The sequence below is a fragment of the Gymnodraco acuticeps genome, unplaced genomic scaffold, assembly GCF_902827175.1.
Source record: "Gymnodraco acuticeps unplaced genomic scaffold, fGymAcu1.1, whole genome shotgun sequence".
NCBI classification, from domain to species: Eukaryota; Metazoa; Chordata; class Actinopteri; order Perciformes; family Bathydraconidae; genus Gymnodraco; species Gymnodraco acuticeps.
The window spans coordinates 672,533-695,129 of record NW_022992276.1 but is presented as its reverse complement, the minus strand read 5'-3'; the positions used below and the strand labels follow the sequence as shown (position 1 = coordinate 695,129).

The window sequence follows — 22,597 nt, the reverse complement described above, 5'->3', positions numbered from 1 at the left end:
TGAGATGCTGTAACAACAACGTTGTTATGTGAATATTGGCCCAAAGTGATCTGTGATTATGTGCGACAGCTCAGTATAATATATATTTTACAACTTCATCGTAGCTCACTGTGTATAATAATGAAGGGAATGGCTAAGAAATACCACAAATAGCTTTGTGATAATGTAAATGTTCATTTGGATAATCATTTGAACACGAACTCGACTTTTGTAAGCAGCTACAGGTTTTCTTAAGTCTGTAATAACGTTTTAAAGAACTTCCTTGTGGTAGTAATGGACACCAACTGGATCTACAGTAAACATAAAACTTGATAAACTAACTCTCGGGACTCGTCTTTCGCATGTTTATGTGTTTTGGCGAAGAGAGCGCGCACTGAATTAAAACAACGCCGGCGGTTTAAAATATATAACTTATTTAAACATTACAAAGGAAAATATATTGTTTTATTTCGAATTAAACGGCGCATTTTAAACTCCATCTCTGTTGGGAATTCTTCAACTGCATTCCATCTCTTCTCCGCTCAACAACAAACAGGAAACACACGTACTACGAAAAACCGATTGACATCCCTCTTACGCAATGGCGTTCGCCAAACCTCTTGCTCAGCCAATCACATAAGAGAAGAAGGGCGGGACGTCCTGTAATGTGATGCAAATTCGACGGTCAAGCCTGTTAGTCCCACCTTTTTGTGTTTCCCGCACCGTCAATCAAAATAGAAAAAAATCGACCCGAATTCACCGATCAACACTAGCCCGCCTTTGATAAAATAATCATGTTTGGAGTTTAGTTTTCAGATAATCCTCCCGGTTACTACCACTCACGCTATGCCTGGTACGTAAACCATTAGCGCAGCGAAGCGTGCAACTAATCGGTGAGTTTGTGCAACAGCGAAGCAAGCTGCGTCTTTTTATCTTTTGCTCTGCTGCTAACAAGCTAGATATGGTTAGCTAACCGAGCTAGCTGGCTAGCCACGGAGTTGACAAAGTAAACAGTCAATCTAGGCCGATATCGCCATACAATCTTGGTTGCAAAGTTGCATTTCGCACTCAGCTCCTTTTGGACTGGAGAGTGGGGATGTTTTGCGGGCTTTTCTGGCAGGCAGGAGTTGAAGATTACAGAGTTTTGCTGAGTTTCCCCCTCTATCTCTGCTAGCGCCAGAGCAGCCTCTGAAACAAGGAGAAATGGCGTCCGCGGACGTGGACAGCAGTCAAAGCGAGTTTCTGCAGCCCGGCGGCGCCACGGAAACACAGGTATCCGACATTTTCTAGCCCGTCTTTCTCGCTCGCTTTCGATTGCTGGTTGTGTTTTTGTGAGCATGAAGTTCACACGTTTTACAATTTTGATGGCATGGGGTGAACGCCGTACACTTCCTGTGTTCCCCTCAATAACGGCCACCCACTTTACCCCTGTAAAACCCGCCCATAGTGGGTAGGACACTGGAGTCAGTCACTTGGACTCGTTGGAAGATAGCCGGTGTACCTTTGGCTCTGAAGATGCTTGGGTGTTTTAATATTGCAGGGATATCGTCCTTAATCAAAACTGTAGCGTTCAATTGTGCTGTAACAGCCACCCATCCCCCACTCTCTGCTCTCGACCATTTCTGAGCCTGTTATCTTCACTCTGTGTTGCTTGTGGCTGTTGCATCGTTTGCATCAGCACAAATCCTACATGATCCCCCCCTCCTTATGATTTACTGTCTTTTGGTGTAGCAGCACAATCTCTGAATCTATAACTGATCTCAGGACAAAAACCAGGCTGGTTCTGTGTTCCTGTGATCTAATCAAAAGCTGAGATGAGTCCTCTTGTTGAAGTGTGATCTGTCCTTGTTAATCTTGAGTGTTGATTTCAATCCCAGACGACAGATATGTCAGCCATTCAGCTGACGGGCTCAGACCGATGGGAAGTGTTAACTCCGGTCTCATCTGGGAAGGAAGACCAGGGAATCCTTCACATTCAAAACTCGGGAATTGTCACGTCCAATGGACAGTATGTACTTCCTCTTGGGAGTCTGCAAAACCAGCCCATTTATGTTACAGCATCTGGGAATGATGGTTCAGCCAATGGAGTGTCAGGCATCCAGTATCAGGTAAACAACTTCTTTTTTTTTAAAACACAACAAAGATACAGTCTGTTCAGGCGATGATCTTATTTTAAACCACCGCTCCTTCTTCCAGGTAATCCCCCAAATCCAAAATGCAGATGGGACACTGTCAGGATTCACACATGGATTGGATGATGGCACGGGGCAGATCCAGCTCATCCACGATGGCGGTCAAGGCAGCATTGGGATCAGCTGTGCCACGACGACGACCTCTGACCTCTTGACGCAGGCCGGGCAGGTCCAGTCCATCCAAGGGGTCTCACTAGGGGGGTCCACGTACACCGGCTCCATGGGGCTGCCGGGCAACATAACGTTCGTCCCCATAAACAGTGTGGACCTGGAGTCTCTAGGACTGACCGGAGCACATACGGTCCCCATCGCAACTGGGGTAACGGCTGAAGGTCAGCTGATCATGGGCGGCCAGACGCTGGACAATCAGGGTCAGGATGTTAAGCAGTCGATGGTGACTGTGAGCGGCGACCACCACCAACTCTACGTGCCAACCACCACCTCCTCCTCCAACACCTCCCATCTCCCGGAGACCATCGACGGCACCGGGGTCCTGACCCAAGCCACCGCCGTATCTGCAGGCGTGTCCGACCCATCACAGGAGAACTACAACTCCCAGAACCACATGCAGCAAATCCAGGTCAGAGTGTGACTTTAACTTGATATCTGTGTTCGTGTGTCAGGAAGGCCCCGTGACAAATCTGATTGGTCAGCAGTTATTTAAGTCAACAGTGTTGATTAGTCATTTTTTTGGTTTAGATAGTTCCCAGTTTAAATCAATCTTAACATAATTTTTTTTGACTATTTGGAGTTAAAAAAAAAAAATACAGTAGTTTATTGAAAAAAGTGGGTTTATTTTTTTTATAACTTTTTTTGTTTTTGTTTCAGACAATAATACAGTACAATATATCTTTCAGTCACATTCACATTTTCAGTTTTTCCAGCTGTATCAATACAGTGTCATTTTTGTCATGGTAACAGGAGTTGGGTTGCAAAATTCCGGGAATTTTCAAAGATGGAAACTTTCCATGGGAATTTATGGAAATAAACTGGGAATTTTCTAATTTGAAGGTTGCCTCTTCATAGGGAACTTAAATATAGTTGGGGGAAGTATATTTTAGCATAATCTTGACTTAAACAAACAGATGCCATTCAAGTAGACTTTAATATCCATGCCATTCCTCAATCACATGCACATAGCATACTGCTTACTGCATGGCTATTGAGACCACAGCCCCTACAGGCACTGTGCATTCCTCCATCACATGCACAGATGATTTCTGGAAGACTGCACCACACTTTTTATGTTTTTTTAATTGTATCATTTTGCATGGATGTTTTCTTATGACAAAACAAAATGTTTATATTTATGCTTGGATATTATACAATTCGATTACATTACCCTCAATTCCCAGTTAGTTCCCATTATTCCGATGGAAAGTTTCCAATATGGAATATGTGACCTGCTCTATCGAAATCAGTCGCATTGACCTGAAGACACATTTTGAGTTGTATACACTGCTGGAAAGAGGAGATTCATAGCGTTCTAATGATATCAGGATTGTTTTTGTACTCCAAACATTAAGCAAAATATGTCACATTATATAATGATAATCATTTTGAGAAAAAAGCCTTTAAAGTTTTCTCTTCTCTGGAATCTCTGTCTCTCTGTCTGTGTGTGTGTGTGTGTGTGTGTGTGTGTGTGGTGTGTGTGTGTGGTGTGTGTGTGTGTGTGTGTGTGTGTGTGTGTGTGTGTGTGTGTGGTGTGTGTGTGTGTGTGTGTGTGTGTGTGTGTGTGTGTGGTGTGTGTGTGTGTGTGTGTGTGTGTGTGTGTGTGTGTGTGTGTGTGTGTGTGTGTGTGTGTGTGTGTGTGTGTGTGTGTGTGTGTGTGTGTGTGTGTGTGTGTGTGTGTGTGTGTGATGTGTGTGTGTGTGTGTGTGTGTGTGTGTGTGTGTGTGTGTGTGTGTGTGTGTGTGTGTGTGTGTGTGTGTGTGTGTGTGTGTGTGTGTGTGTGTGTGTGTGGGCTGTCCCGAATACCATTTTTCGGGCTCCGGATATTCGGTAGTAATCAGCAGCGACTATTCGGTGCGGAGAGATCTTCTTTTTTTTTTTAAATAACTTTTTTTTTCATAACACGCTCCGAGACACCTGACAACACGCTGTTAAGCAGAAGCGCAGAAAGAGCATACTATTACGATTTATATTTATGTATTGTCTCAGTACTCGCATACATTAAAACTAAATGTGTCCTCTGCATTGAACCCACCCGCAGCGCAGCGCCCGGGGACCAAATCTGGTTCCAAATTCCGTCTATAACGTTTTACAACCTGAAGATACAAAACACATATTTCTGTTATAACAACAATACTTTTAATAACATAGCCGTAACAGTAGGCCTAACAGGGTAACACTTGTTACCGATACAGTAAACAGTATTTAAATAAATGAAGGACGAAAAATAAATGAATTGGCCAATTGGCGTATGCCAATAATTGCCTTAGCCCCAGATGTTCCCACATTGCTCCTATTATTTTCACTATTCGGATAAAATTGAAAAACTAATATAAAAAAACAATTCGGTTGCTTGCTTGCAACTATTTTCCAAGCAAAGTAAGAGCACGATTTTTATCATGTGTAACGTTACTGTTTAAAGGGATAGTGGAAATCTGCGAATTTTGGGTTTAACTTATGTATTTTTATTAAAAATAAGCATAATAAACAATTTTTTTTAATTTCATGCGCCTAGTTTCATTTTATTTTCAATTTTACTGCGCCCTCTCAATGAAACGAAATACTTCGGGAATCGTCGGGAATCTTCGGGTGATGACGAGAACAGAGGAAGACGGGCACAAACAATGGCGGACATTCAATAGCATTTGCATGTGAATAGCCGACCTTTATTATGGTGAATAGATGTGTCAATACTTTATACCGAGTATATTGCCATAAATATGATGATTGATTATCAGTAAAAAATTCTACGTGACACAACGACATTGGATTAACCTTGAGATGCGTTTTTATTCCGTTGAACACAACTTTTGATCACAAATCAAAAAAGGTAAGACGTAATTATTGTAATATTTTTGGAACCGGATGTTGTTTACTTTCTCTTTTCTGGCTGATAGCTCCAGGAATTCGAGGTCTTACAGTGATGACATTACATGTGTGGAATCTGTGGAGTCTCAGCTTTAAATCGTATATCTTGTTTGTGCAGTTAAGATAGTAATAAGGGCATTTCTACCGTGTGTTGTGTGTAAAAAAGCGTTAGCATTAGTTAGCATTGTTTCGCTCAATGCTAATTCAAAGGCTTGGTATTACTCTTGTGTTTCTAGCTAACAATTGTTCTCATTGTCAGTTAGCGGAGTTTCTTACCTTTTAAAAGGGTATGAAACATTAATAGTTTCATAAATGTTAAGAAGCCCTGAGACATGTGAGAGAAAAAAAACTGTGGGAGGGGTCCACTGGGGGGACCTTCGGGCTTAACTGGTTAACAATGATTCATATTTGTAAAGGCTACAGGTGATCTTAAGATGCGTGAGCTATGCTTAGGGACCTACCAGTCAAGATTATTTGTGCGTAGGGGTGCATCATCTGGGGCCTGGTCCTGGTCATCCTCGCCATTGCCCATGCCGTGAACCATCACCTCGGGCTCGGGCTCGAACAAATAAGGACGTAATGGTCCATCGTCTGGCTCAATATTGTCACCATCGTCGCTTACTGAACCGGATTCAGATTCAGTTCCTAAAACGACATTTTCGTAGGAAAGCCGAGAGGATGTTTCTGACTCGCTATCATCACTGGATACCTCGTACAATCCTTCTTCTTTGTCTGGTATATTTGCCCTTCCACGTTCATTCTGCATAGACGCCATGGTTTGTTATCGTATCGTCTTTCTGAGTTTTCGTCACTTCTGGTTTGGCTGAGTGGAACATTTCGTTTCTAAAAAACTTCGGGGAAGCTGCAATAAAGTGCTTCTAACATGCGTAAGGCAATTATTATTATTATTATATATTTTTAATCAGGTGTGATTGTTTTGGTACGTAATTATGCTTGTATATAAGTTAAAACGAAACTATTTGAGGTTCCATTTCCACTATCCCTTTAAACGGCGGATAAAGCAGCTTCATCATGGCAACTTGACAACAGCTAAGCTAAGCTAGTACTTACAGCATCCAGGTGAGTTGTTGTGCCACCGTGGTAGGCCAGTTTCTTGTCGCATATTTGGCACACTGCCTTCTTCTTACCGTCGTCCAATTTAAAATGGTCCCACACAGCTGAATTCTTCGGCATTTTGTGTTCAGGTGTGTGAAGCGAGGTGAAGCGAGCCGTTTGCGTTCGTGATTGAGTGAACGCGATGTCAGGAGCACAGGCTGATATTGTATATATTTCCGCATTTTAACAGTGCAATTCAAAAGTATAAATATAGTATAAGAATATGGCAATTCGCCTTTATTGATAGCATACATTTAGGGAGAAAAAAAAAAATATTGAAAAAAAACGAATATCCGAATAATGAAATTGAAACCCGAATAGTTGGCCAACGAACGAATAGTCGAATATTCGGGTACAGCCCTAGTGTGTGTATGTGTGTGTATTGTGTTTGTTCCCCGGGGAAAACCGTCACGAGAAACACCGACTGTTGTTACGCCTGCTGTGACATCAAGTTACCCCGTTCTCCGCTTGTAATTATGCCGTCACAACAGCATTTCCGCTAGACCAGGGCTGAGAGGGCGTCCACCCCGAGAGACGGGGGGGGGTGGGTGCTTGAATTTTGACTTGAGCCGTCCCTTAGGGCGGTGGTGGCGAAGTCGATAGGGACTTGGCTTGGCAACTGGAAGGTCACCAGTTCAAGTCCCAGCAAGACCAAGTGCTACCGAGGTGTCCCTGAGCAAGGCACCGTTCCCTACACTGCTCCCCGGGCGCCGTTCAAAATGGCAGCACACTGCTCCTAACACTAGGATGGGTCAAATGCAGAGAAACAATTTCCCCATGGGGATTAATAAACTATATCAATATCAATTATAGATACTGTCTTTTTACGTTAGTGAGCCGGATCATTTGGCTCGGCTCTCTTAAAGCGCCGGCTGTTTCGGCTCCCAAACGGCTCTTCATGTTACCACAGTTTACCACGGAGCCTCAGTTTCGCCGCTGCGAGGCTCTGGTGGTCGCAGCTCACTTGCGTGCTCCACTAACCCCCCCCCCCCGCTCTTCAATACTCCGAAAATAATCCCACCAGACTCCTTTGCCCCTCCAACAGATTGATGTCCTTGCCCTTTTTCCTTTTCGTCATTTCAAGCGATAGAAACTCTCGATCTTCTCTCGAATTATTAATATTTTTGGACGCCCTCGGCTCGAGTTCAGGGCGTCCCGTGCTGAATAATGGCGTCAAATGACGGCAAGACACCCCCCTGGCGGAAACACTGCGTCACAAGCTTCAAAGTTGTATTTATCATCTGAATTTGCCGAAACAAGTTTAATATTCTGAAAGCCAAGACTTTGTTTATTTGAAATCAGATGAAAAGAAACTGTAACGGACCCTGCCGTGTTATCTATGATTACTATACGCCTTGCGTTCATAATTTCAGCCGGAGGGAGGGGGGGCGGCGCGGCGCTGCGGAAGAGCAGGGTGCGAGTGAGGGCTGTCATCGTCCCTTTACAAGCTTCAAACATGTATTTATCGTGATATTTTGGCAATAAAAGTTTCATATTCTGAAAGCCAAGACTTTGTTTATTTAAAATCAAACAAAACGCACGAACCCCGAAAAACTATTTTTTTTACGCAAATCCACGTTTATTTTGAAAGGAGCCGTTACGACTTCCGACTGAGTTCGATAGAGCGGGTCACATAATTCCAAAATTCCGCCCCTTTGCGACCCTAAACAGGAGCCAGGCATTGTTTGGGCAACAGCATGTAGACATTTCAAACCAAAACACTCCTTATGTGGAGGACATTTAAGTAGAAATAGATTGATTTGGTGGATCTCCAATTTGAGTATCGCTGCTTTAAGGCCACAATACAGCTTACTGTATATTCAACAGAATATAATACTGTTACTGGCCAGGAATCTTTTTAGTCAAGCTAAGCCGCCTCCTTCTACGAATGGTTTGTGTTATTTGTTGCCCTTGCACATGTTTTTATACTGCATAATTACATTTGTACAGACTGCACTTCTTTGATCAGTTGCAGCTTGTGAAAGCAATGCTGTTGTGAAAGTGTTTCGAAGCTTCCCTCCCACGGTGTCAACAACCACAGATGAATTCTCAGCTTGTTTGAAAAACTGTAGCTTGCCATTTATTAAAAATGTCAGGGATAAAAAAGCATTGTACTGTTGAACCAGGACTTAGCAGATAGAAACATGACATTAGTGCTGCTTTTTCATCCTTTGTGTGTTTATTCTCATGATTCTGCAGGTCTCATCGTCTCACGCCACCACTATGTCGCAGCCCATCCTGCACCTGTCTGGGGACGGGCAGGGGGCTCAGGGTCAGGACCTGAATGCAGGAGGACAGACTCTGCAGAGCGTGCAGCTGGTGAACCCCGGGACCTTCCTCATCCAGGCCCAGACCGTCTCCGCCACCGGGCAGATCCAGTGGCAGACCTTCCAGGTGACCAACAGGAGTTTCTACTTGTTCTTAAAGCAAGACTGTCACAATATTCGATTTTCACTACATGATTTAATAGCAAAATAATTCATGAAAAACCCATATGTCGCAAACTATGGAAAGTTCGGAGAGAAAACATATTGTTATCGGTTAAATTCAACTTGTGTTAATTGTGAATTAAACTCATGATGCAAGGGAAGGAAGCAGAGAAAGGGTCTGGAATCGAAGCTGAGCTTAACAGTACTTGTATGCTACTGTTTTAATTTTTTCACTTTCTAAGGGCTGTTTTTATATGTTTTTGAATATCATTTTATAATGCTGTTTCTTTTGCACCATGTCTTATGCTTTAAATGTTTTTTGTAAATCACTTTCTTTATTGTTAAAATGTGCAATATATATGTTTTTACCTTGCCTTTTTAAAATATAAAACTGCCCACTAATTGAGAGAAAATGCAACGACATGAAGTAAAAAAAACAAACAAGTACTCAAGGCCCACGCAAAATGATTAACAAACTTTAAATATTTCCTTTATTTTAATATAATGGCTATTGTCAATACCAAACCTTCTATTTATAAAGCAACACAATTAACTTCATTTTTCCCCTGGACTCACTTAAAGGTGGGGTAGGTCATTTTGGAGAAACCAGCTCGAGTGCGCTAGAATTTGAAAATACACAGCCGGAAGAAATCTGCTACTTCCTTACAGAGCCCCTCCTCCAACACACACGAACACGCACATGACCAATACAGAACCGCAGTGGCGCGTCCTGAAACCCGGAAGTAAGTTAGCATTTTTACCACGTCCGGTTCCTTCGACAAAAAGCAATGCAATTTCTCCATAGGATTTTGGAAAATAGCTCCAAATAATATCTGTTTGACACAAATTGAAGAGACGGATCACGTTTTGTTCTACGACATTAAATACATCAGCAGCTGGTGATTTTTGAAGAGTTTACGTGTCTGAAAAACGATGGTTGTTAACAAGTGGCTGAATAGGACTACAGAAGTTGTCCAGGCCGTTTTACGTCATTACACCGAACACGTAAAACACTCCCGCTAAGTTTGTTTGCCCTGTTCTGCTTGAAAGCAAGTACCTGCCTCCTGCAAACTGCTCAAACAAACGCTTCAACTTGAACCATTTAGAATCTGTATGTTTGAATATGGATCTTAAGTTGGCGTGACGTTGAAGCAGCGACCCTGCTGTAGTTAGTTTATAGCATAACGTTAGCATTTTGCTTCTGGCGACTAGATTTATGATTAGAAAATTATAAAAGTAGGGTAGACATGTGGATATTATCCGGCTGAACAAAACGTGATCCGTCTCTTAAATGTGTGTCAACCACAGACCTTATTTCAAGCTATTTTCCAAAATCCTATGGAGAAATGCATTGCGTTTTTGACGAAGGAACCGGAAGGAGTTTACATCCGGGTTTTAGGACGCGTCACTGCGGTTCTCTATGAGGGCACGAGATAAGTTTGTGCACAGATGGAAGGCTGACAGGCAGGTAGGCCATCCAGTTATTTTAGCCGGGCCGGCTCATATGATTGGTCGTGCTTTTTACAGTACTACGGCTTCCACAGATGAATTTTTTTGTATGGATTTTTTGTCAAAGCACTTAAGATATTCATTGCTATCGGGATGTTAAGAGCATTCCATGGAATATAACAAAAAGTGTATCTCGAGCCGGTTTCTCAAACTTAACTACCCCATCTTTAAATGATCAAAAGTTGTGTTTTTACTGTGAACATGTCAGATCACTAACCTGCCCCTCTCCTCTCTCAGGTTCAGGGGGTGCAGTCTCTCCAGGGCCTCCAGCTGCCCCAGGGCCAGGCTCAGGCCCAGCAGCTGACCCTGGCCCCGGTCCACAACCTCTCTCTGGGCCAGGGGGGCCACGTCAGCCTGCCCAACCTGCAGACCGTCACAGTCAACTCCATCACACAGAGCGGAGTTCAGTACTCACAGGGGGAGGACAACAGTCCAGCTGGTACGGCACACCCACACATCATCAACAAACTCACACATAATTAGGAAAATCCTAAATCAGAATGCAAAACTCTTAAGGTTGGTTGAGCATATTTCAGACTAGTGGAACATCCAAAATACACATCTGAGTGCTTATTTGACTACACTTGTCTATTTGCATCTGTAGATTTGCATATTTAAAAATGCAACTTGTAATACTTAACAAACGTCTGAATGTTTGTTATAAGCTGGGAAACGTTCATGTTTATCTATCTACCTATTGACCTGTAGTGTCTCCCCCTAAATCACACTAAGAGACCCTTAGTCTACACGTTGTCTATTCACCACTGTTGATTTCCCTAAATTCACTAGATAATACCTCATCTGCATGTTGCACCGTAGAACAGATGTTTGTCACTGGATCTCCATCCACTCTTCCACAGTAGGAGGCTCCACCCTGCATCATTTCCTAGTTATGGCTTTCTTGCCAGCTATCAACAGTATTTGTACAAGATATTATGTATGTAGTGAAGATTTTCCTCTGTAGAATTGCCCAGATAGAGGGCCGTGTAGTCCATAGGACTCATATCTCAGTATCTTTTGCAAAACCTTGTGTACCCATTCCCAGAACTGAAGTATTTGTTGGCATTAGAACAGAGGTTTTAATGTCAGTAATCATCTTGGAGGTTTCATTAGGTTATCTTTTGATTCTAAAACCTTTCCCTTTGGTTCAGGTATCCACATCAAGGAGGAGCCGGACTCTGAGGAGTGGCAGCTGAGCGGAGACTCCACGCTGAACCCGAGCGATCTGAACAACCTGCGCGCTCAGCTGGGGGACGAGGACATGGGGGGGGACGGGGGGGAGGGCAAGAGGCTCCGCAGAGTGGCCTGCACCTGCCCCAACTGCAAGGAGTCCGGGGGAAGGTGTGAGAAAACACACACACACACACACACACACACACACACACACACACACACATTACAGATACCAGGAGGAGTAGACGTTGAGCTCATCTTTGTTCATAAGAAAAAAACAATAAAGTCAGGAGAAACTAAATGACGCCCTTAAAGTTGATTAAACACCATATGCAGGTTTATTCAGTGACAGACAATGTTGATACAACAATAAAAAGGTATTTCGAGGCGCCTTTCAGTGATGCACACACGTGGTTCATTGCAGAGGCTCTGTAAGTGATGTAAATTCATATTTCCTTATGAAACAAATTCATGAAAATTGTTTGGACAGGGCTCGACATTATAAATGGCCCGCTGGCCCGGAAGCGCTATTTAGACCCCCCGGGCCAGCATAACGTACTTTCCACTTGCCCGCTTGGGCCACTAAAAATATTGCTCTAAAACAAAATGGTCCTGTGGTATTGGTATTTTGACTAGCACTTGTGTTAAATTGTTTTGTTTATCAACGCTACAACATAGCGTTCCGTGAGTTGGTTGTCGTTGTTGGGTGAAAAGCAAACAGCTGTTTGCTGCGGAGCGCAGCACGAGCAGGCTCCCGTGAGCGGGAGCACGCTCCTTCACTACAGACTTTCGCGCAACCTAACCATACCACAGTAACCGGCCAAACGCCGGGCAAAAAACAATCTTCAAATAAAAGAAAGTCACCGGAGGAGTTAACGGAGAGTGACAGAGTATGAGAAGAAGAGGGAGAGAAAGTTTCAGCCACACTGGCTTGATCGATGGAGTTGGCTTCAATATGATGATATAAACAAGGTATTTTGTCTACTCTGTACATCAATGCCGACCTATGCTGACAAGTAAGTGAAGAGTAGAAAATGTAAAGGTATATTGGCTTCAGGGAAATGTCCCAGCAGGAGAATGAATGTTCTAATCTAATCTATTACATAGCCATTACATTTATAACTCCTGATAATGAAAGGAAGGCAGAAAGTGTATTATACAAATAATAATACTCATAGCTGAAATGTCACCCTCCTTTTTTTCTTTAACAATGACCACAATATAATTACTGTAATAAACCAAATATGAACAATTGAGGAAAATGAGGAAGAACTGATTGTTCAAATGTTGTAGTACAAGTAGTAATGTAGTTTGTGCATAAATTACTATTGCAACAAATGTTTTTCATTTTCTTCATTATTACTTTTTTTTTGGACGAATGCTCCGGGCCAGTGGTGCGGCCGGTGATAATGAAAACGTTCCCCTTAATGTCTTCCCCTGTTTGCGTAATGCTTAGTGAGCACAGTGATGTAGGATTAGCATTATTTGATTATACAGCTTTTTCTTTTTGTTTCTTTTAATCCTTTTTTAAGTAAGAAAGTAAAAACACATTTTACATTTTTTAAATAGTTGCTGAAAACACATGACTGTAGAATATATAGTGCTGAATTGTGGAGTTTTTTTCGGCATTTCCATGTTCAGGTTTTTTTGGGCAGGTCTTACATCAAGACTTGTTGATGCACTGAAGACCCTCTTAACATAACCCCTCCCCTAACTCTATAAAGACAGGAGGTCAGAGCTTCAATGGTTCTCTCACTCAATCGCGAGTTGCGACACTTACTTACCGAAACCAGTGATGTATCGGCCATCTGGAATACCGGGACAAATCCAGTTGTGTCCCTGCATTGGTTGCCTGTTAAAAAGACTCAAGTTTCAGAGTAGAGGACACCGTTTTTATTTCGATTTTGAAAACTAATTTCATACACATGTCCATATTTTATTGATTTGATCTTGGCGGGGTGTTTTAAAACACATTATTCTGTGGTGTGACGTCCAGAACAAACGTATTTCTGCTTTACACAACTTTCATCTCTTTGTTAAATTGCGTATTCCCAGCCTAGGATTATTTGTCCCCCACAGTCTGTGTGTGTTCTAACCATTACACATCCTTCCTGCCTTTCACAGAGGGTCGGGCATGGGGAAGAAGAAGCAGCATATCTGCCACATCGTGGGCTGCGGGAAGGTTTACGGGAAGACGTCTCATCTCCGAGCTCACCTGCGCTGGCACAGCGGAGAGAGACCCTTCGTCTGCAACTGGATGTTCTGTGGGAAGAGGTTCACCCGGAGCGACGAGCTGCAGAGACACCGGAGGACACACACAGGTGAGAGGACATGCTTTTCATATCAAATCACAACACAGTTTTATGTTTGAAGCTCGTTGTAAATGAGATGACATGCATGGTTCCTCCAGTGTCATACCAGCATGCAAGACCTCAGTTGACCCCTCGCTGGGCCTAAGGTGTTTTCTTTCAAATGTGTTCTTAAGATGTTTACTCAACTGAAGTAATAAAGCTGTGTGAGCATGTTGTATTAAACACTACTGAGGTTGGGTGAGTGATATAGCAAATGATCTCATGTTCACAAAGGTTAGTGTACAGCTGGTTGGTGGAGAGGCAGACGGGGTGAGAGATGGAATTGAACTCAGACCAACATGTGTATAGTTTGTTTGCTGGTGAATAAATGTTACAACTCCTAATGTAACTAAAAGGATTCAGGCTAGCCCAAAGCTAGCAGCAACAACAAAGGCTCAAGCTTAAGGTGGGCTGAGATTTAAGGTGGAATAGCTATTCTCATGTGACAAGCTGCCACTCTGAGTTTAAGCGGCAGCATCAGCCTGTTATCTCTGCTATAAAGTTGGTCAGTATAACATGAAGGTCTATTGGATATTGACTAGCTTTTGGTGCCGGCCTTAAATGGCCTGGTCTAATAGCACTTGGTAATCCTGTTGATCAGTTAGGGTTAAAAGATGTGTGGTAACCAGTACATTAGGGCTGGGCAATGTATGGATCAGTGTTTCCGCCAGACCAGGGCTGAGAGGGTGTCCACCCTCTTCATGTTACCACAGTTTACCACGGAGCCTCAGTTTCGCCGCTGCGAGGCTCTGGTGCTCGCAGCTCACGCGCGTGCTCCACTAAAAAAAACCCCGCTCATCGCGTCCAAATCGCGCACGTTCCGTGTTGCCTGTAGCAGGCACCGCCGATGTCGGGGAAACAATCTTCAATACTCCGAAAAATAATCCCATCAGACTCCTTTGCCCCTCCAACAGCGGGATGTCCTTGTCCTTTTTCCTTTTCGTCATTTCAAGCAATAAAAACTCTCGATCTTCTCTCGAATTATTAATATTGTTGGACGCCCTCGGTTCGCGTTCAGGGCGTCCCGAGCTGAATAAGGACGGCAAGACGGCCCCCTGGCGGAAACGCTGGTATGGATATTACATCCAGTGTTTCCCACAGATCTGAAATATACTTGTGGTGGTAGCCGATAACCGAGGGGGGGTGCATAAGAAAGGAGTTCCCCTAAGTACCCGAATAGCTAGGAGCCCATCTCCAATATTCCGGCGCGGACAGAAAACCACTCTGGCCAGTCCCCTGACCCAGCCCCTGGAGGAACCCGGAATGTCCCTCCAGAAACCGCAACCTAGCCCCCGGCAACAAACCCAAGACCTGACCCCCAGGTCGCTGTCGAACTGGCCCACCCGTCCGACACGCGTGACATGATCCAACATGCCGAGACACATCTCTCCTCAAACCAGGCCAAAAGAAATACTGCAACAGGTAACCACGTGTTTTACGGACACCCAGATGTCCCGACTGCCCATGCGCTTTTCTGAGGACCTCCTCACGAAACCTGACAGGAACCACAATCTGATACACTGGCCCACCAATGAAGCCTTTCCCACGTGACCACCACTTTCTGACCAGCAATCCCCCTTGCAGCTGACAAGCCCTGGTGACACCATTTCCATCCCCGGTGGAGAGAACCGCCTCAAAAAACAGACTGTGGCGACCTCACCCTGCACCAGACCAGAGTTAAGCACAACAGAATGCGGAGGAACAGGCACAACATTCATTCCCATACCTCGCATCCGGACAAAATCCCCAGTTCCAGATTTGTCCGAAACCAGCAACTCCACCTGCAGCTTCGGCGTGCTCCCGAGCTAATAGCTCTAACCACTTTCACACCGCACTAACAGCCCCCCCTACGACCTCCAAGGAAGACCGTACTAGACCTAACAGGGACAGATACCACGGTAACTAACGATCTGTGCTCATACTTGCTGCCATACAATCTCCGTGCACTAGAACTGCGAAAACACTCACCCCCGCAACGCTACTCCCAAACAACCAGCCGCACCCAGCGACGACAGCAGCTGCGCGAAATCCGTCCCCACAACGGACATCCAGTTGCACACGCTTCCCAGGTCCAAAGCAACGAGCCCCCATCTGTTACAACCCGGCTCCTGGGCTGCAACAAAAAGCAGGGAGGCGAGACGAAGGGTAAGAAAATAACAATTGTTTATTCTTAATAAACAATGTAATGAACAGAAACAGCCACAGGTCCCCGAGGCTAGCACGGAGAAAGTGCCCAGAGGAGTCAGAGCGACATATCCGACTTGCTCCTCCTATATCCTCTTCAGCGTGGCTCATCCGGCAGGTGCACCTCATCAGACAGATTGCAGCTGGGACCTGCAATCACACACAAAAAACACACACAACCAGACGGCACCCCACGTGGTGTGGAGGGGTCGTCACAGTAGTGCATGGTCCGAGAAGGACAAACAAATCAACGTAACACTGTAATATTATGGCGCATTTCCACTGCAGCGGGGTAGCTCCGTTTAAGCGTCCTCGCTCAGGCCTCGGGCTGCCTCGCTGGCCGTCCGAGGCCGTGGCGCATTTCCATTACAGTTTAGGACCTGGGGTAGCAACGCAGTGTAGGCGGGGCGATCGGCTTTTTGGGCAGAGCGACGCTGGGTAAAACTGCAGTGGCGTCATCTTCAATGCGACACAACTCACAAAACACACACAACAATGGAGGATGTGGAAGTGATCGTTTACTTGTTTCTTGGTGTGTGGCTTGTTAACATGCTGTGCTCTGCATAACCTCTGCGAGAGTCATGGAGAGGACTAAGATGATGGGTGGAATGCACCAGCAGCAGCAGAGCCTGGGGTAGCAGTGGCTCAAGGTGCAGAGGAGGAGGGCACTGACATCAGAGAGGGTTTGATGCGCTACCTGAATACCTAAATATGCATTGTATTGTATTGAACATAAATACATCTTCTTTTTTTTTCATATACATGTGTTTGTCAAATGTTTTAAACAAATGTTGTTATCTGAATTGAATATTTAGTAAATATTTGAATTTCAAGCACCAGTAAGTACTGCCCCATAATGAGAACATTTGAGGAAATATCAGATCATGAAAAGACAATCTTTCTAATCAATTAAGCGAATATCAAAGCTAACTATAAACATAAATACTAAAGTGTAAAACACAGCAAAACTATATTCATAAATGCAAGTGTAAAATAGTGTGGACAATTGTAAACATGGATGGAGGCTAAAGTATCCACAACATAAAATAATATATTAAAATATAACCTCAATCTTTCTTCTAGACATGTGAAAAGCTTGCTTGAATGGGTTATAGGTTTCTTCTTTTGTTCTCTCGTCTTTGAAATATATAAGGAATGTGTTGTTTGAGTCTAGTAGAACGAGGGTATTACAATTGCGCAATTTCTACTACATGTATTATGTATTTATCATGTATTCTTAATACTATTACAAAATAAACATGTAATAATGTTTTAGAGGAGGACCTCAAGCTAGCAAACTCAATTTATTGCTTTAAATCTCTTAAAACTAACTTATCTTATGGGCTTTTTCCTAACTGATGGTGTTCGTTATTGCTTTATAAATTCATGTATGTTTATATCTTCTCTAAATCAAGATTATGTGAATCTGATTTTTTTCTGTTGGGTGCAATTCATTATCAACAAGAGATAAGATAAGTCAAAGAAGTACTTTATTGATGGCAGTATAAAAATAAAATGTTTTTATCAAAAAGGCATGCCATTAAACAATACAAATAAAAAATGTAAAACTGTATTGCAGCCAGCATAAATATACATGGCATTGTAAAAATAAATATAAAATGCACATTTTAAAGAAAATAAATAAACAAGAAAGTACAAATATTGCATTTTAAAATTAACTAGATAAAAAATATATAATAGTATATAGTACAATAACTATTATTTGAAGTATCACGGAGGAGACAGGCCACGTCGGCTGCCACGTCGGCTGCCCAGTCCCCCTAGCACCTCACCAAGAGTGCGCAGGAAGGCTAGGTTGAAGGTCTCTGCTTGAGCGGCCTCCTCCCTTCTCAAGGCCGCATCCAACTCCCATCTCCGCTCAGCAGACGCTTTGGCCCAGTCCAAGTGCCGTTCCTGCTGGGCCATGTGCTGTTCATGGTGCCGTTCCTGCTGGGCCCGATCCTCTCCTCCTCGTTTCCTCTTGCCTGGGTGACAATAAGATAATAATTAGCAATAAGGAAAAAACACTGGACAGGTACAGGTCACACAAGGATATAAGAATAACATGTATAAACAGAACAACAGTAAGGTGAACTAAAGAAAGTTCTGGCCCTAGATGTTTACAATGATTGTGAATTACCTTATGTCCAGCCTGTTGATAATGAATATAAATATATGTATATGATAGGATGTCACACACAACTGTACTAGCTGCTTACTAGCTAAGACTTTACTTGTAACAGAGCATTTCCACACAGTGGTATAGCTCATTTTAATTACTGACGATGGATGATCCAAGGTTTAAAAACACAATTCCAGTCGTTTTGCCATTTCTATTTCTTACCTAGAACCACACGCTGCGGTGTCGTGATGGCACTCGGCGTTGGTGGTTGAGTTGGTGTCGGTTCTTCGGCTAGTGTCTGGTCGAGCTGGGGTCCGTTCTGGATTCGATGACGATGTTGTGGACGGAACACTGCCATCACCCGTTGTTCGGGAATGTTCCTCCTCACTAGTCCCAATGTAATCATCTAGAACAGCAAAATGACTTGTTAATTCCACAAACTACTGCAGCACAATACTAAATAGCAACAACAACTATAGAAAAGAAAAACTGAACGTAAACAATGGCACATATGGTGTTAGCAAACAATAGCTCTAGCTAAGGCTATCTGCCTAGGCTATCTGCCTTAGCTAGCTATGTAGCTCTTCGGGGCTCCATAAAAGCATGGGTTGTCGAACATTAATGTAAGGATTAAAATAGACTTATTTGTTAGAAGTGAGCGTACCTTGCAGGGACTCCAGTAAAGCCGTTGCAGAGTCCAGGCCTCCCTCCCTCCCAACGTTGGCCGGTCTAAGGCCGTAAATCTGGTCCAACAAGTCGAACCACTTCCATTGTTTCCTACCCGCACCACTCGTGTTATTGTTGTCCTTTACTTGGCGATATTCACTCTTCATCTTTTTGAGTTTTTCCCTACACTGCAGGAAAGTCCTCGACAATCCGCGTTCGGACATCTGTGCAGAGACATCCTGGAACACTTTCACATTTCGCGTTGTTCCGTCGAGCTCCCGCTGGATTTTATCATCCCCAATGAGATTAACTAGTATAGACTTTGAGGTATTTGAGGTATTTGGTCCAAAGCAGAGTTGGGTTAGGCACTCGGATCTCTTACTAGTAAACTAAGTAATACTACACTGTTGAAATACTCTGTTAGAAGTAAATGTCCCACATTCTCAATTGCACTAAAGTATTGGCATTCAAATATACTTTGAGTACCAACATTAAAAGTACTAATTATGCAGTATGGCCCATTTCAGAATCATACATAATAAGTTATTGTTTATATTTATCGCTGCATTAATAAGTTCATCATTTAATGTTGCAATTTGCAAAGGTGGGGTTTATTTGAATGACTTTATAAATGGCTGGGATGCTTAACCTATATTAATCTAAATGGTCATTTAGATTTTAAGATAAATGTAATGGAGAAAAAGTTCTTCTAAATTGTAGTGAAGTAGAAGTATAGGTAGCATGATAATAAAATACTCAAGTACAATTTTGAGAATGTGTTAATGTACCTAGTTACTTTCCACCACAAGTATCTTGATATCTTCCAGGCATTTAAATAAATAAATAGATAGACAGACAGATAGACCAATAGACACTTTATGGATCCCAGTTGGAAATATTTGCGTTGCAGCAGCATACAAAACACAAGGCAATGTACATTGAAACTAAGGCTGGAGCCACACGACGACGCAAACGGACCGAAATCGATATCAAAAAAGTCTTCCGTCCACACGCAATAGGCACCAGAAACTTGTCCGTTCACATGAGACCGATTTGTTATAGAGAGTTATTGCAGTGGGCATGAATGTTTTCCTGTATCTCTTGTTCTGACGTGTTGTTTCTCCGTGTCCCAGGGGAGAAGAAGTTTGTGTGCATAGAGTGCGCCAAGAGGTTCATGCGGAGCGACCACCTGGCCAAGCACATAAAGACTCACCAGAATAAAAAACCCGGCGTCCCCTCCTCCTCGTCTCCGCCCACCAATGACACCATCATTACGGCGGACGGCACCACGCTCATCCTGCAGACCACCTCCCACGACCTCAATCAGGAGATCCCTCTGCAGCTGGTTACCGTGGCGTCCGGTGAGGTCATGGAATAAGGGGGTGAGGCGGCTTTTTGAGAACTGGCCTATCACAGGGACCTCTTGGGCTTTTCTCTTTCCCTTCTTACCTTTTTTTTGTTTGTTTTTTACATATGAATATATACGTAAATATATATGACAAATATATATATTTTAAGTAAGAGTTATCATGACTTTATGTTTGTTTTTTGCAGTCTTTTTATAGGCGCGCAAAAAAAACAACATTAAAATGTGATCGCTATGTACACCTATAAACACACACACACACACACATGCATTAACACTCAACACACAACATGAATATTCAACACGATGAAATGCCTTATTTTGTATCATACTCTTGTATAAAATGCTGGAGGTGCATGTGTTTTTTAAGCTTTGCAGATGATGTAACTGTAATGGAGATAAATGCGTTTGTGAAATGATTATGGTGGTGCGTTATGAAAAGAGAGGAAGGAAAGTAGGGAACCTCTGGGATGATTTTGAATGTTTGTCTCTGGAGAGTTCTGACTAAACCGAGCTGTCTGTTTGAAGGCACTGCTGCCGCCATGAGGAACGCTTTTGTTTTGAAAAGAATAGTTCAACAGTTTAGGAAACATGCTCTTTTGCATCCTTTATGCAGGGAGTTAGATTTCTCATCTAGATTGACACCACTCCTGTTTGTACTGTAAATATGAAGCTAAGTGTTAGCTTAGCGCAGCACACAGACACAGGGAAACGGCTAGCATGGCTGTTCAGAGGTGACACACATCAGTCTGACAGCATCTCTCAAGTAAATTAGGTAAGAGGGTGTATCTTGTCTGTTTTATCTGTACAAAAACAAAGTGTAAAGCCATAAATGTGTAGTTTTTTTGTTGGGTTAAGTTGCAGATTATTTGCAAGGCTAACAGTGCAGCCTTGATAAGTAGTTATTATAACCTTGTAAAACAGGAAACTAGCACTTTTGCACTGCATATTTTGTACAAATTATACAAACAAGATTCAGTTTGTTCCCTTTTTCACAAGAGATGTGAACAAGGGAACATTAAAGATTCTGGTAGCTGGATTTTGTGACACTTCTAAATTATTCTAGCTAGCTGTTTCCACCCGTTTCCTGTTGTTGTGCTAACTTAGCTAAGCAGCTGCTGGTGTTTACTGTACAGACATGTGCGTGGTGCCAATGGTCTCTTCTTACTTTTGGCAAGAAAGCAAATTAGCATTTTTCCCAAAATGTCTAATCTTTCTTTAATAAAGCCCAGCAGCTGTGGGCCAATCAGTGACAGCCACCGGGCGGGGCCTCTGAGCACGGCGGGAGTTAAATTGGGCACATTGTTCGCTGATCTGATGCTGGTGATGGGAAATAGATGCAAGCCACTCTGAAAAAAAAGGGGCAACTTCTTCCAGCGTCTGGTCAGCGGGAACAGAATGTCTCATCTGCTCACGAGCCCGCTGTGCTCGTCCACGTCAAACACGTTTTTTATTTTCCTTTTGCAATGTCTTTGTTGTAAATTCACATTGTATTTCAGTTTTTCTGTGTCGCCGATCTCGCGTGTCGTCTAAATCGAAGTCACATGTTGGTGATCCTGTAATGTCGAGGGGTTACCTCTGAGTTCCTGCAGGGCTCTTTATTGCCATCGTCATCTGCACGCGGCTGCAGGAGGAGAACGTGCACAAATTGTTGCCATGAGAAGAAGAAGAAACGGAGAGAGGCAACGACCCCGAGGTGTTTGTCATCATTCCAGCTGATGTGGGATTAAGTTTTGCAATAACGGCTCTGCTGGTAATTCTGGCCTGATGTCACTCAAGTCAAAAGGAAAACAATCATGCCATTGTTTGTCGTTTTTATTTTAATTAATGTAATCCTTTCCTCAGTTTGTCCTCATGTTTGTAGCATTCATTTACATGTATATTATCTTATGTTCACATTGTTTATAGAAGCCATTGCTTAGTTAACTGCTTTTTGTTGTATCAAAACCTTATTTTAAAAGTGATTTTTTTTTTAAAGAATTGGTGTAAAAATTGAATGTTACTTTTTGTAAAACCTTTTTTCAAATGGATCACAATAAAAGTCTCAAACCTTCCAGAAACAGGGTTTATATGTGGAAGGCAAGTTTAGAAGAAACGTAATTTGTCCACTCAGTAGGAATATGATGTGTAATAACGAGGCAAATATTTTACTACTTGTTTTCACATTTTAAACTGGATAACGCAATCTTCACAAAAAACCTACTCTGTACTCTGCATTTTACAAATGGTCTTAAATTGAAGTATTAGAAAGCTTTAATCTGTGCATTTATCACTTGCTTACTACGTTCTTATATAAGCAACAAGCTTTTTAAAATATGATGCCTCTTGTGTAAATAAATGTGAATGCCTTTTTATACACAAACTTAATATCTTCAGCTAAATCATGTCTACACTGAATGACTTTAAATATATGTCAACATTTCCATATATTGTATTAGGTTAGTTGAAAATTACGTTTTTATTGAATCTTA

The 22,597-nt window shown here is 42.8% G+C and overlaps 1 protein-coding gene across 3 annotated transcripts; it reads left to right on the top strand.

Annotated features, from left to right (window-relative positions):
- The first annotated feature begins 650 nt into the window (after positions 1-650).
- Positions 651-22,186, top strand: LOC117540578 (transcription factor Sp3-like). Of its 3 annotated transcripts, none has more exons than XM_034207346.1 (8): positions 651-872; positions 1,857-2,087; positions 2,176-2,751; positions 8,526-8,720; positions 10,502-10,703; positions 11,416-11,605; positions 13,562-13,758; positions 19,894-22,186. In XM_034207346.1, the coding sequence occupies exons 2-8, from the start codon at positions 1,866-1,868 to the stop codon at positions 20,136-20,138; spliced, it is 1,827 nt and encodes a 608-aa protein (XP_034063237.1). In that variant the 5' UTR covers positions 651-872; positions 1,857-1,865; the 3' UTR covers positions 20,139-22,186. The 3 variants fall into 3 exon arrangements, with proteins under 3 accessions (XP_034063237.1, XP_034063238.1, XP_034063236.1); XM_034207347.1 differs by having other exon boundaries at positions 668-832; XM_034207345.1 differs by lacking the exon at positions 651-872 and adding an exon at positions 885-1,251.
- The last annotated feature ends 411 nt before the right edge of the window (positions 22,187-22,597 follow it).